General features: G+C 40.9%; 1 protein-coding gene across 5 annotated transcripts in view; it reads right to left on the minus strand.

Moving 5' to 3' along the window:
* ITPR2 (inositol 1,4,5-trisphosphate receptor type 2) overlaps positions 1 to 12,785 on the minus strand; it is a 272,287-nt gene that overhangs the window by 39,736 nt on the left and 219,766 nt on the right. For all 5 annotated transcript variants that reach the window (XM_026114016.2, XM_026114015.2, XM_026114018.2 and 2 more), the window contains 4 exons: positions 8,748 to 8,855; positions 7,200 to 7,392; positions 4,163 to 4,288; positions 1,180 to 1,355 (listed from right to left, as the gene is read on the minus strand). In XM_026114016.2, the coding sequence (XP_025969801.2) occupies positions 1,180 to 1,355; positions 4,163 to 4,288; positions 7,200 to 7,392; positions 8,748 to 8,855 (603 nt within the window). The remainder of the gene's footprint in view (positions 1 to 1,179; positions 1,356 to 4,162; positions 4,289 to 7,199; positions 7,393 to 8,747; positions 8,856 to 12,785) is intronic.

Genomic DNA, 12,785 nt, shown 5'->3' on the forward strand with positions numbered 1-12,785 from the left:
ACAATGGGAATGAGTCCATGAGAGCAAGTGGAAGTATATCCACCCCTCTAACACAGCACTGTGTCTCATTACGTTATGATATATTTCCGTAAAATCAGCAAGTAGGCAGGGAGGGATTAATGCCATAAGACATTAAGAAAAAAACTGGAGAGTGGATCCCTAACACTTTGGAGTTCAGAGCTGAGACCATACGGCAGCAGCTAGGGAGGCTACCACAGAAAGAACAATAGTAACACAATAGGGTGGAGGGTGGGGTAAAATTAACCATTTCCCTCAGATCACATTTTTCAATATAAAATGCTTAAAATAATACTAGTGGCTAATACTAAAATAATACTAATTTTTGAAGTACAGTATTTAAGCAACAGCATCAGATTTTCCATTGCTCCTGAGCTTTGCCTGCGAGGGAACAGCAGGGCATAACTAAATGCAAAATGGGTCAACCTCATATGTTTGGTAGTCCAGGACAAGCAATGAGGACTCAACACCATTCTTCTTCCACAACTTCAACATGGGTAAATGCTGTTTACTAATATTCACCCTTGACTACATGCCTGGGTATTTTTAAGCATGCAAAACTCCTACAGAACTGGTTACAAATACCTAATACTTTGCTGCCTGGCTCTAACGTGAATTAGAGCTGTGGCAGTCGGGCAGAAATCTGAACAGATGATTTGTGAGCACGACCGTATATCCTACCCCACTCAATAAACATGCAAAGACAGAGATGAGTAAGTGAAGAGATCTGGGAAAGGGCTCAGAGAATTTTTTATTTTGAAACTTTTTTCTTCCCAAAAGCACTGATTTAATTCCAGATTAATTAATTGTGTCAATTTTGATGAACATATTTGGTAGTGGAAATGATTCTTTTTAACAGAAAAAAATGTATTTTTTATTCTTTTTATTCAACAATACTTCTTTTAAATTTCACATTGTTTTTATTTTTAAAATATGTGCATGTGCACAGAAGCTAAAAGTCTTTTTTTCTCAGCTTTTCAGTTTGCTGATATTGTTGTTTCAGGATGACTGGAAATGATTTAGTTATTTTTTAGCTCTACCAGTGAACCAGAAAAAGAATTTCTTTGCATAGCTGTAATCAAGGAATTTTTTTTAATAGGAGACCCTTAATATCCCTACTTCTGCTAAAAGGGTAAGTCTGCTAGCTTTTAAGGTACTTACATTAGCAGCACCAAGAAGTATCAAGGTGGGACCGAGCCCTATAGTATATATAGACCTGAGAATAACAGACACCAAAAAGGGTCGAATACCAACAGGCTTGGAGATGAAAAACAGCATCGCTGTACAAAGCGCCACTGCTATCCAAAGGAGGACTGAAAACAACGGAGAAAGCGTGCCTGTATAGAGGAGAAAGGGAGAAATGAAAAAGGCATCTTTGGAAACTCAGTTTTGCACCAAGAAACAGATCCAAAAGATCAATTCCTTTGCCAATATAGCTAACAAAAAGAGTGACTCACGCGTCACAACTGCTGACCACAACCTGCCCTAATTGCAGCAAGAAATATTATCCCAGTATTCTTGATTTTGCATAGGTATAATAAGAGCAGCTAATGAAATTTCCATTAAAATCCGAGGAATGCTCAGAGATGAAGCACTTTACCCTTCTCCTAGAGCGATCTACTAATCAGCTCCCGTCTGCAGGGCTCATTAGGACTCCCTCACTCTAATTCCATGATTGCTCAGCTACAGAAATAGCCAGTCCTCAGGGTGGCGCAGCAAGTGGCACCATGCTGCAGTGTCACGTTTCGATTCCAAGCAGCACCAAACCGCCCCAGTTTGAGACAAGCAGCTTTCTGCCAAACAGCTGCGGGTGTTCAGCAGGAGCCTCTGCCTCTGCACGGGAGCGAGGCGCTCGCCACAGCGGGAGGCAGCCATGGGGATTTCGGCAGGAACAGGCAGCAGCTGCATTGCCGCAAGCTCTGAAGAGCCACGTCTTGCTCCCGGGGAGGTGGCAGGTCCCAGGTCTTGCCGAGCTCCTGCGGGCACATGAGCCACTGTGCTCAGAGTCAGCCTCTTGCTGCTACGCAGGACGCTGGCTCCTGGCTAACTCCGAGTTTTGAGTAATGCCCTCATTCTCCCTCTACATCTGCTTAAGGCCCTGCAAATACATCATGTTGCTCTGATATAGAAAGCATGCTCGGATCTGGGGGCACTGTCGCATTTGCCTGCTGACTTCCATTGTTATCAGATGAACTGAGAGGTCAGCGCCGGGGGAGAAAGGAATAGAAAATTTAGCTAGACTCACAATAGAAATAATGCTATCTGTCTGGCAACAGTTACACGGCTAAGTAGTATCGGTGGGATTAGAAAACAATGAGACGAGGCCCTGTTCTCAAAGTTCAGATGGCATCCGAATTTATCCAAAGTTCAGGAGTGTTTATTTTCTTGGCAAGAGGTTCAAGGTCAGCTCTGTCAGTTTCCCCGCCAACAAGATTTGGAAACTTTCAACAGATCCAAAAACATAGCTTCAAAGTGGATCTGAAATCTTTGAAAAGGTAAGGCCAAAACCCTCGGTGCTTCTTTAACAAATCATTTTGCCTTCCTCCCTCCTGCAGGTCAATCTCATGTTGCGGGACCTGCACCGGTAACGCGTGTAGACATGACATACACGCGGGAGGCAAAGAGCCCTCATGGGGAACGCAATTTCACTTATGACATATGATGTGAGAATTGCAGAAATCTTTTAAAAGGCAGCGTTCTTGGGATGATTACAGCAGCCCTCAGACACGTGAGTGTGGGTGGCTTTACTCAAGGTGAAAGGGTGAAAATGTGAGCCAAACTCCAGCCCTTGGGTCAGTTTTTGGTGGAAGGGGAGGCTGGAAGTAAGGAGTCTGCCTCGTGACCATACTAATCCCATCTGGCCACACCTATTGTTTATTGTTTATAAATCCCTTTTACTTTTACAAGCACTAGGAATTAGGATCCTGAAATGCACTATCATTGAAATCACTGGATTTTGGGGGCCACTTCAACTAATACTATGTAAATCTGCTGTTCAAAATAAGTGTTAAAGCCTACTGATTGCAGACCACAGGATTTCCATGAGCATAGATTAGCTAAAAACTTATTAGTTTAAAAGGTTTATTTTTAACTCTTCATTTCTTCTCTTATATTGCACGGGCTCTGATGTGTGCACTCTTGAGTCACCCATCAGTTTACAAACAGAAAAGCACCGAGTACAAATGCTATCGTTTTACGCAAACTTTGCTGCACAAGGCTGCAGAGACGCCTGCGCTGTGACCTGCAGAGACCACCCTGCAGGGTGAAAGGGCAACGCGGTCTCCATGCCAATATACTTTAATCTGCTGCCTTTCTGTTCAGCCAGCCAACAGGAATGTCTGATGGTGCCAATTCTGGTGTTTGTGAAAAGCACATGTATCTGCTAGGAGCTGGACTGCTTCCACCAGCTCGGTTCACATGCCATCAGGCAGAGGTGACTTTCAGTCACATTACAGACTGGATACAAATCAAAGACCCAGAGGTGAAAGGCTCGACTCTCATTACCAGTCTCCTGAACTATTTAGTCTCCTTTATCCCAATTAAGCTTGTTGTAGATTCAAAGCCGCCTCCTGCTAGTTTGCTGCATTTATTTAATGAAATCTATTATTTGCTATATTTCCTGTGACCTGTGATGAAGCAGAGCCAGAACCACTGATTTTAAGCATACTTTTATATAATGCATTTATCCACTGCAACAGTTATGTTCTTTTATCCCAATAAACCAAGCAGTCAAAACCCCAAAAGCTAAATAGTTTTCATATCATTCTGTTCCATACGTTTTTTAAGACCGTAAGTCATTCAAATTGGTGAGTTTTAAGGAACCTCAGTCCTTCGGCTGCCAGGAGCTATTCTTTAGCTCAGAGGCTGGAACTGAATGTGTACAGAAGTATACTGCAATATCAAAAAAAAAAAAAAGAACAGGTCAGATTGTCTTCCACTCAGCTATGTTTTGTCCATTTGCAAAGGACATGACAGAGATGGGCTAACACGTCTCAGGCAACAGCTGGTATCTTCTTAAAAGATACTAACTCAATGGCATCTGCGCATATAAGCATACCTGAAGATGCTGTTTTATATAACTGTGTTACTTTAGAATGGAATGTGTCTGAAATTAAAAGGAAAAATAAAACCAAACTCCACTTGCCTTCATCTCCATCGTCTCCGAAGGGGTAGAACAGAGCAACTGCTAAATTGATGAATACAGCAAGGTTGAAGGAAATGCTCCCCCAGAGAGAGATGTGTCTAGAAAACCAGAACAGGGGTGGATTATCTAGAAAGGAGAAAAAAACAGCAATCAATGAAATGAAAGTAGGCAGGAATTCAATCAGTAGTGATTTCAAGGGGATTAAAAACACAGATTAATGAAGAAAAATGAAGTAAAGAAAATATGCAGGATCTTTAACTAACTAAAACAGAAACTTTAAACACAAGTTTGCCATAATACATAGATTCCAACAGCGCTTTTAATCCAAAGATCCCAAAATACTTTATTAAATATGAGAGTTTTGCCTCTGGTGAGATTTTAGGACTGCATCTTTTGTGAAGGAGTCTTTTCACCTGCTTCTGAAACTGTAGCCTCTGTGCACGGAGACATGAAATCAGGTGAACAAATAGCTTTTAGCACTCTGCACACCAGTCAACCAGAAGACCCAGAATGGGTCACCAGATGATCCATTTGGGTCAAAGATACAGATGATATTAATCAAAGAACAATGGAATAGGTAAGGCTAAACTGTATTTTCCAAAACAGTTTATCTCTGTTGAACTAAATATATGTTGATCTCCTTGGAGGAACAGGTAAAATTTGGTCTGACTGCGATTTCGTTCTATGGAAGCTAATAATTTCCCGCATGATTCTCGGACATTTAAGGACACCTGATGACTCTGTACTATTAGAATTATCCTAGTGTTTAGAATGGCACAAATGAAGCCAGGACATCCAGATGGAAATTTCTGTACAAATACACAGAAATAGTTATGTTCCAAAGATCCTACAACCTAAAGAGAAAAGACTAAAAAGGGAGTAGGGGAAAACAGGGTTAAGACAGTGTCCAAAGTCACATAAACTATTCAGCAAAAAGACTAAGAACAAGCTCAGATGGCACCTAGACCCAGGCAAGTACTTCATATGTATGACTGCACTACTGTAAGTTTAAATGAACATTTAAAACAAGCTTCTTTGGGCATTGGTGTTAAAAAATCTCTAGCCAGTAAGGTTTACCTACTTGAAGATGACGTATTCCTATAATTAGATTTTAAAGTACTGTGAGTCTCCTGCAAGTAGGAAGAGCATATTCTTGACTTGTCTGCACCTCTCTGCCTGCTTTTGAGCCACAGTCACCTTAGACTATTCTGTATGGATGTGAATGTAGCTAACTTTTTATAAACAGCAGACTCCTTCAACTGAATATGATGGTCTCAGACTTTAGTCTAAACAGACTTTAATGGTGATTAGGTAATATTCAGATTTCACCTGTGATAAGCTTATGGTGTTGACTGTTGGGATTTAACATTTGGAGCCATTGCAAATGACATCCGTCAATTTATGTAACACAGACTGTATGCTAACAGACACTTGGCTAAAGAATGAACCTAGCCTGAACCTCTATTATATTTTCAAACAAAATAACATGAAGATTTGTGGTACATTCCACTGATGAAAGGAATTGAGGAATTTCTGTTCTGAATAAAAATAAACCAATTTTCTTTGCTTATAGCATTAGGCAGGTCTGGCCTATGTAAGTGTTGGGTTGAGCTTTTTTATTTGTGTTTCTTAAGCAAGGAACACAGATATGCTTTTGTTACTATAGTAATTATTCTACAATATAGTGACTTTTAGTGCCAAATAGACCATGCAGATAGGGAGCTATTCTGGGCAGTTTGTAAGTATAGACAACTTCTCACAGCGACATCAAGGAAAGCGGACCTGGGACAGTAGAAATCACATTGAAAACTTATTACTGCCTCTGCAAATTACAGCCTGGGAACTGAAGTTTATAAAAACTGCAACCAACATTCATGTTCGCATCATGTTAAAAATGCTACCTTAAACCATATTGCTTTAACCATCCAAACTCCCTGCTGCTCTGCCCATAGATCCTTTTCTTCACTTCCTTCCTAATCAGTTGCATGATGCTGCTGTGTGCTGCTAAAAGAGCTGATGTCTGCCACCCCAGAGGCATCTGCATCTGAACAGTAAATGAAGTGATCGCTCGCATGTATTTTTCTATACATACATACATGTCTAATACATATAGTTCCTCCTTATCTCTCAAGGGTACTGCAGACACTCCATTAGTTTGTAGGTTTGATTCTCTGCTCCAGATGCAGAGGGCACAGCTGCCAGTTCCTGTGCAGTGGGAGCCATTGCCGCAACCCGACGGGGCTCCCCATGCACGGCAGTGGCCACAGCCCCGCTCCCAAGCTCCCAGCGAGGGCCAGCAAGGCGCTGTCATGCCCACCGGGGCGCTGGACAACACACTCACGGTGCCAGGCTTAGTATCACTGCACCTCTTGTTCGGGACCCTGCTTTGATCTTCCCCACGAGCTTGACGGGGCTCGTCATGTCTGCAGGCTGCGGATGGCTTGGGAAGGTACGTTTGCCTCACCCGCCGCCACAAGACCCTGGCCGGTGAGGGCTGGCAGACTGGGACGTACCTCAGCCCTGTCAGGCAAGGCTGATGTCAACTGGTAGACGAGAACCGACTCCATGGGAGTCAAACTGATTTAAAGCAGCTGAGGTTCTGGTGAGAGATGTTTTTAAGTGAATGACATCTACAAGTTTTTAAGTGGTCTTTTAAGAATCGGCAAACCTCAAATAGCAGCTATACATGTTTTTGCTAAATATCAGGGGCCTTGGCTTAATTAGGTGCAACTCTATTGAATTTAGTGGAGCTACACCCACTTCACCCAGCCCTTAATTTAGCTTTTGGAATCCAGAATATCATCTTGAACACATTACTTATTAGTAACTGCTCCATACTAGGTCTCTTTTTTTGGTGGCATGCCAGTGTCTCTGCTGACCTACACTCATATGCTCTGAACAGTTTTGCCTGTTGCAATATCAGACTGACTAGAGAAAAGAAAATTATTAAAAGGGAAAATATCTGAAGGCTTAAATGCAGGGGTTTTAGCATAACTAAGGCATCTGAGAACCAATTTTTTGAAACTGCAGTACTTACTCCGAATTTTCTTTTGCCATTTCATTTCATTGTACAGATCCTCTGTCTGTTGGAAAAAGTCATTCACTTTGCTCCCTTGCTCATCTCTTTCTGTTGTATTGAATACACGACTTTTGGATTCCCGAGTCAGGAATTCACAGATATTGGGGACAGGGAAGACAATCTGTTCCATTGTTCTATCATGACGAACAATCTATAAATAAAAGGTATATTTTTTTTCAGGATCAGTGACTTTCCAATCATTCTGTCATTTCTTTTCTTGCTCTTGCTGACAGCTCCCTTCTTATTTATAAATTAATGTAGAAGTTATTCGAATATTTCAGTGAACCAATTAATCCTAAAACATAGAAGTAAAACTGCATTTCTGTCTTCAAATGTCTACCTGAAAATAAGATGATAAATAAATGCTTCAAGAGAAATCTAGGTCCAAACATCCCCCAAATTTTAAAAATATTCCAGTTTGGAATGCTTCAACTTTGCAATGGGTTGAGGCAAATCTCTCCTAGTAAACACTGCCCCATAGCCAGGGAGCTTCCACCACCCTGCGGTGATGCAATGGGACCAGTATGAGGCAAGCAAGATGGCCCGGGGTGCCAGAGAAGGGCCCCAACAGTGACCTGCCGAGGGCAGACAGGACAAGACGGGCCTGAGGCGCTTGCATCAGACGGCTCACCAGGCATGTGAGCTCAGGGCCAGTGCAGACAGGCCTCGGAGCCCGCTGAGCTCTCAAGGAACCAGAAAGAGTTGGGAAATTTATTAGCTCAGGGTCAGTCTAGGCCTGTGGGCAATCGCCCTGTACAGTATTCCTGCTCCGCCAATTTTGGACTTGATACCTCATTTTCACAAGAGAGCCAGATGTCTCACCTTTCTACAGTCTCTCACAGCAGCTGCCTTTGTACCCTAGAAATTCTTTTGTTTAAAGCCACTAAGGACTAGAGATACTTTGGGTCCTAACTCCTATCTTCATGCCTGAAATCCCATGAAATCTGCAAGAGCACAGGAATCGATACAAGAGTTAACAGCCTAAATATCTCTGTGGATCTTGATCTAAATCCAGTCCATGGCAGGGGTAAAGTTTAAAACAGAGAACAGAACTGATGAACCAGGCCAAGCCTTGCTCTTTTAAACAAAAGCCATACTGAATGTCTACACCACTTCAAAACCTCTTTGTACTGCAGCCAGACTTTTAATTTGATCAGTTAGCATCACTGGCTTTGAAACTCACTATTATTTATTTGAGTGATGTACCATACAAGATTACTCTTGACTCTGTGACACAGCTACTATCCTCAGTCATTATTTTCCTAACAAAAAAATGTTTGGTAACACAGGAAGCTACTGTAAACCAAGTATTTGAAGCCACTTTTAACATAGGTGCATCCTGTTCTCTCCCATAGCCAAAAGCGTATCATTAAACATTTTCCTTTCCATAAATAATCTTCACCATTCGAATAAGCTTTCCTGTTCAGAAGTGCAAAAAGAAGTGATACACCATGCATAAGATACAAACTTGTCTCATATTCAACCTTTTAGTGAGTAATCCTTTACCTCTATCTGTGCCGTATGATTGGCGTAATACCTCAAGGCATCATCTCCTTCATCCGGATCCGACCCTGGCTTCAGCATCTGCTGCAATGCTTTATTGTGGCGAGCCAACTAGAAAAAGAAAAAAATCCAATTTATGTCCTGCTGCTATGTTTTCAACTTTATCATCTCCACTTAACTAACACAAATCTTGCTCTTCCATCCCCATATACTTACATGCTCAACTCAGTGGGGCTCTTTCCACAAATAACAACAAAAATGAAGTTACTTGACAACAATAGAAATAATTTAGCCTTAAAAAGTCAGCAGCAAGTCTTCAGCCAAGATATATGAGAGGCAGCTTAGTCCACAACCTAGATGGTTTTCGGAGGGCTTTTGACATATGCCAAAAAATTAGACTGAATGTTTCTTTTCACTTTAGTTTACACATAAAATTTTAATACCTCTGACCAAATAATTACAGTTACGATTAAATTTTCTCCATGATTTCAGGTGGGTAAACTGTTCTTCATCATGTTGTAGCAAGAGATTTCAGGGCTGCCTAGGTACTTACCTAATTATTTCAGATGCAGCTGGACCACAGTGGTGGGCAAATGTATTCATACTATACAGTTAATATACATAGCATATATATGTGTACCTACATAAATACAAATATGTCCTTCTAAAAACTTTTGCAAATTATGTAATTCATATGATTCATACAACACTTCAGATCTTGTTGAATACTAAATATTTAAAATGCTTCATAACTGCACAAAGTTTACTACTGAGAGTATCAACGAAGGCATTCATGATGTCTCTTAGCTCAGTGAGAAACACAGACCTAATTAGACGATGTGAGGAACTGCTACTAAAAAAAGTAATTTTCCCTAGATCATAGGGAAATTTTTCACTCAGAAACTCCGAGGTGCTTCATCCAGGAGGGAATTACAGGTTCCCTCATTTTCAGGTGGGGGAAACGGAGGCATGGAAAGGCTACCTTGCAAACATGAACCAGGTCTTCTGTGTCCCAGGCTAGTGAATTATTCATTAGATCATAACAGACCAGATACAAACATTCGATAGGAGGCAGGCACAGTCCTCAAAATGACTACAGGAACAAGGCTTCGAACAAGGTTTTGTACTACTGATGATCACCCCAGACGATGGGTCAGAACAGCAGTAAGTGAAATAAAGCAGTATGTTGAGGTACTATAAAATAATTAAAAATTAACAAAGAGAGTGTCAGAGATCAAGTCTAAAAGCAGCAAGGGATCTAACCAGATACTGTAATAATCTAAAAAGAAAGTGATCACACTTGCTTCTAAGCCATTTAGATATCTGCAAGTTTCACCTTTCCTGTTTTTTCCAAGGTGGGGGGATACATACACAATTTATGCCATTTATTAAAGTTCCCCAGAATCTGCTGGTCAAATTACTTTCTTTTCTGAATCTAGATATAAACTTATGAATTAAAGATGACTATTACACTGAACATCAGAAAGCAAGAGAATACCAGACAAGAATATTCAGGAAGAATAAACGTATTTCTTACAACTTCCTCATGGATGGAAGCCTGCTCTGCCTTACAGTAGAGCACTGAACCAATGTGGTGGAACATCAATCCTTTAAAGGGGTCACCAGCAGATACTTCATGGAGAGATGCAAAAACACACGATGGACAACTACAGAGCAATATTTGTTCCCTCACTGACAGATTTCTGGTCTGAATTATTACTTTTTTACTCTATTTACTACAGGCATGGATAATTTCATTACACACATTAATACCTTACCACCCTCCACATATTTTTAAGGCTAGGCAAGATCATTAAGACTCAGTAACCAGTTCTCCTCCTTCACGCAAGTCATATAACCTGGTCCAGTAGTGCTTACAGTAAGCCCATAACCTCTGCTTAAATGGATAACCTGAATTTGTTTTCTATAGGTATTTTGCATCTCCCTCAGTATATGCTCTAGTACAATGGAGAAACAAGATGAGCTTGTAGGAACAAGGTAACTACTGTTTAAAAATTCCCTTTACACAGTGGTACTATTTTTGCCTTTCAGCTTTACTGAATGTCCCTCTGCTTCCTTACTTGAGAAAGGGCAAACAAGAGCACCCAGCTCACCTTCTCTGTATCATTCATCATTCTGTACACTACTGTCACGTCCTCTACAGTCCTATCTTTTCCATCCCTCCTCACACAGAAAACTCTCTCTGACTCAACTACTTTCACTGTCCATCTCCTAATGCTCTTTACTTTGGTTATATCTCTTTAAGACATGAAGACTAGAACTGGCTAGAGAGAGTGCAATCACACCTTGCTTGGAGTGACAAATTAGCATAACCAGAGGCAAATACAGTCCCTTTGTTTCATCTTCTGTAAGGAGGAACTTTACCTGTATATTGACCTTTTTTCTCAATTGTCAGCCCCAAAGATTTTCAGTATTCTAGTAAATGAAAAGTCAAGGATGAATGGGTAGTTCTTCTCATGTTAAAATAATGCCAGTTTGGAGAAAGGGACATGTAGAGATTCAGAAATTTCCATTATCATGAAGAAGAACTTCATTTAGAAACATACTCACAATAGTACACTGAAAAGAAAATACCATTTGTAAACCATATGCAATGTCAAGGTACTGATTTTTGATGTACTTTTACCTGTCAATAATTTTTACTGTAACAGTATCTCTTGCTAAGTACTAAATACTAAATACATATATGATAAATGCTAAATAGTAACCAAAGTCCCATTACGATACAGGCTAGAAGAGACCAGCACCTCAGCCATCCCATGTTGTAATGGGACCAAGTAGTGCAGTACATTACCTTAACAGACTGCTGGTGATGCACTGTGTATCTCACTGTCAGGTTTCACATGAACAGCAGCCATGTACTTTAAAATCATGTGCATTCAGTGATCTTCACTGTACTATTTGACTGTGCTTTCAGGGACAGACTGTCTTTTGCTTCTGGGTATACAGAGCCTAGCACCATACAGCTGGGGTTTCTTGACACTAACCCTAGACAAAACGATCTGAAGAACAGGTCAGGGACCTGTGTGCTAGCACCACGGCTGCCAGCAAAGGTGCATCAGAAACAACTAGGAACTGCTGACCCAGCTGAAGAAACTACAGCAGATTTCAAAAGGAAAACCTATATAAAGCTGTCACCAGCAGTACTAGACAGTAAGTGGACGTAACATCATTTCTTTCTGCTTCCCCATCTCTCCATATCCACTTACTGTCTGAAGGTCTAGACTAGAGGAGGTAATTTCAGGGACAAAGAGTGTATCTCTTCATTTTCTGCTTGTACTGCAGTTCTTATGTAGGATGGATTTCTCTACATTGCCACAGTAATAATAAGTACTGTTAATATTGTTGGGTTGTCACAGCTACATCAATGAAAGAATGGTGCAGACAGCAACCTTTGAAAGCTTAGATACGAAGCAGAGGCCCCAAATAAGAGATAGAACAGACTTATAGCTATTTGGCAAATATAATGTTTTCTGAAGCTCTGCTTTCACGAGCCTTCTTTTGTCCTGTAATGAACTCAAAGGCCCAGATGGGCAAAAAGGACTGTGTCAACAGACTCCTGGATCTGTGCAGGGCTTTCTCTGAGATCAAAGACAGAACAACGAAAATAACAATGTAGTGACAAATCGTGAACCTAAAATATGGAAAGTTTATCCAAACTAGTAAGACACTCTAGGTGACAGCCAGCATGTAAAGGCAGTGCAAGCTCCAACTGGCATTTGTCTCATATCTAACTTCTATGATGCAGTTAACTGTTATTTCCAAAGTGCAGCACAAATCTTTGGGGGCAGCTGAAGGACAATACACTGGATGTGCAACAGCAACTGCAGTAAAAGGAACACCCCCACTTATGTCTGCAAAGCAAAGCTCAAAAATGTGTGGCAATCATCACTGATATAAAAATAACCACGGCTACAGCCTGAATTTGCAGAGAGCCTGAAAAAATCAACTCTGAAGAGAAAACTCTCTCAGTCATTCATTCACTCATCCATCAACCATGCCAATGAAGATATTTTAAAT

Source organism: Dromaius novaehollandiae, chromosome 1, assembly GCF_036370855.1.
Source record: "Dromaius novaehollandiae isolate bDroNov1 chromosome 1, bDroNov1.hap1, whole genome shotgun sequence".
In the NCBI taxonomy this organism is placed as follows: domain Eukaryota; kingdom Metazoa; phylum Chordata; class Aves; order Casuariiformes; family Dromaiidae; genus Dromaius; species Dromaius novaehollandiae.